At 62.2% G+C, this 376-nt stretch overlaps 1 protein-coding gene across 1 annotated transcript in view; it reads right to left on the bottom strand.

The window, feature by feature from the left end:
- IRS4 (insulin receptor substrate 4) overlaps positions 1–365 on the bottom strand; it is a 16,287-nt gene extending 15,922 nt beyond the window's left edge. The window contains exon 1 of the mRNA XM_005865240.2: positions 3–365. Coding sequence (XP_005865302.2) covers positions 3–365 — 363 coding nt within the window. The remainder of the gene's footprint in view (positions 1–2) is intronic.
- Positions 366–376: the final 11 nt, after the last annotated feature.

Here is a 376-nt window from a genome sequence, read left to right as displayed (position 1 = left end):
ACACTGTGCCGGAACTTCCTGGCATTTTCGTAGTATTCCAGCCGAGCTGGGGCGTCGGCGGTCTCGAGTTTGAGCACGAAGTAGCGCTTGTGCCCATGCTTCTGCTTCCGCAGGTAGCCGCGTTTGCAGACTTCCTCGCCGACGGGGAGGTCCTCCTCATCAGACTCGGAGTGTGGCCGGGAGCCCGTGGCTGAGGAAAGCCACATGGCTCCCGGACAAGAAGACCCGGTCCCAATGAGTGCGGTGAGGGTTCCCGAGGAAAGAAGTGGGGTGGTCGCCACTGCAGCCAGAGCTGCCGCTGTAGCCGCTGCTGCAGCTCTCAGTCTCCTTGTCGCTCGGTCGTGAGCGAAAGAGCAACTCGCCATGGTGATGCGCG

This window comes from Myotis brandtii, unplaced genomic scaffold, assembly GCF_000412655.1.
Source record: "Myotis brandtii unplaced genomic scaffold, ASM41265v1 scaffold199, whole genome shotgun sequence".
Classification (NCBI taxonomy): Eukaryota; Metazoa; Chordata; class Mammalia; order Chiroptera; family Vespertilionidae; genus Myotis; species Myotis brandtii.
This window is presented reverse-complemented; position numbering and strand designations above follow the sequence as displayed.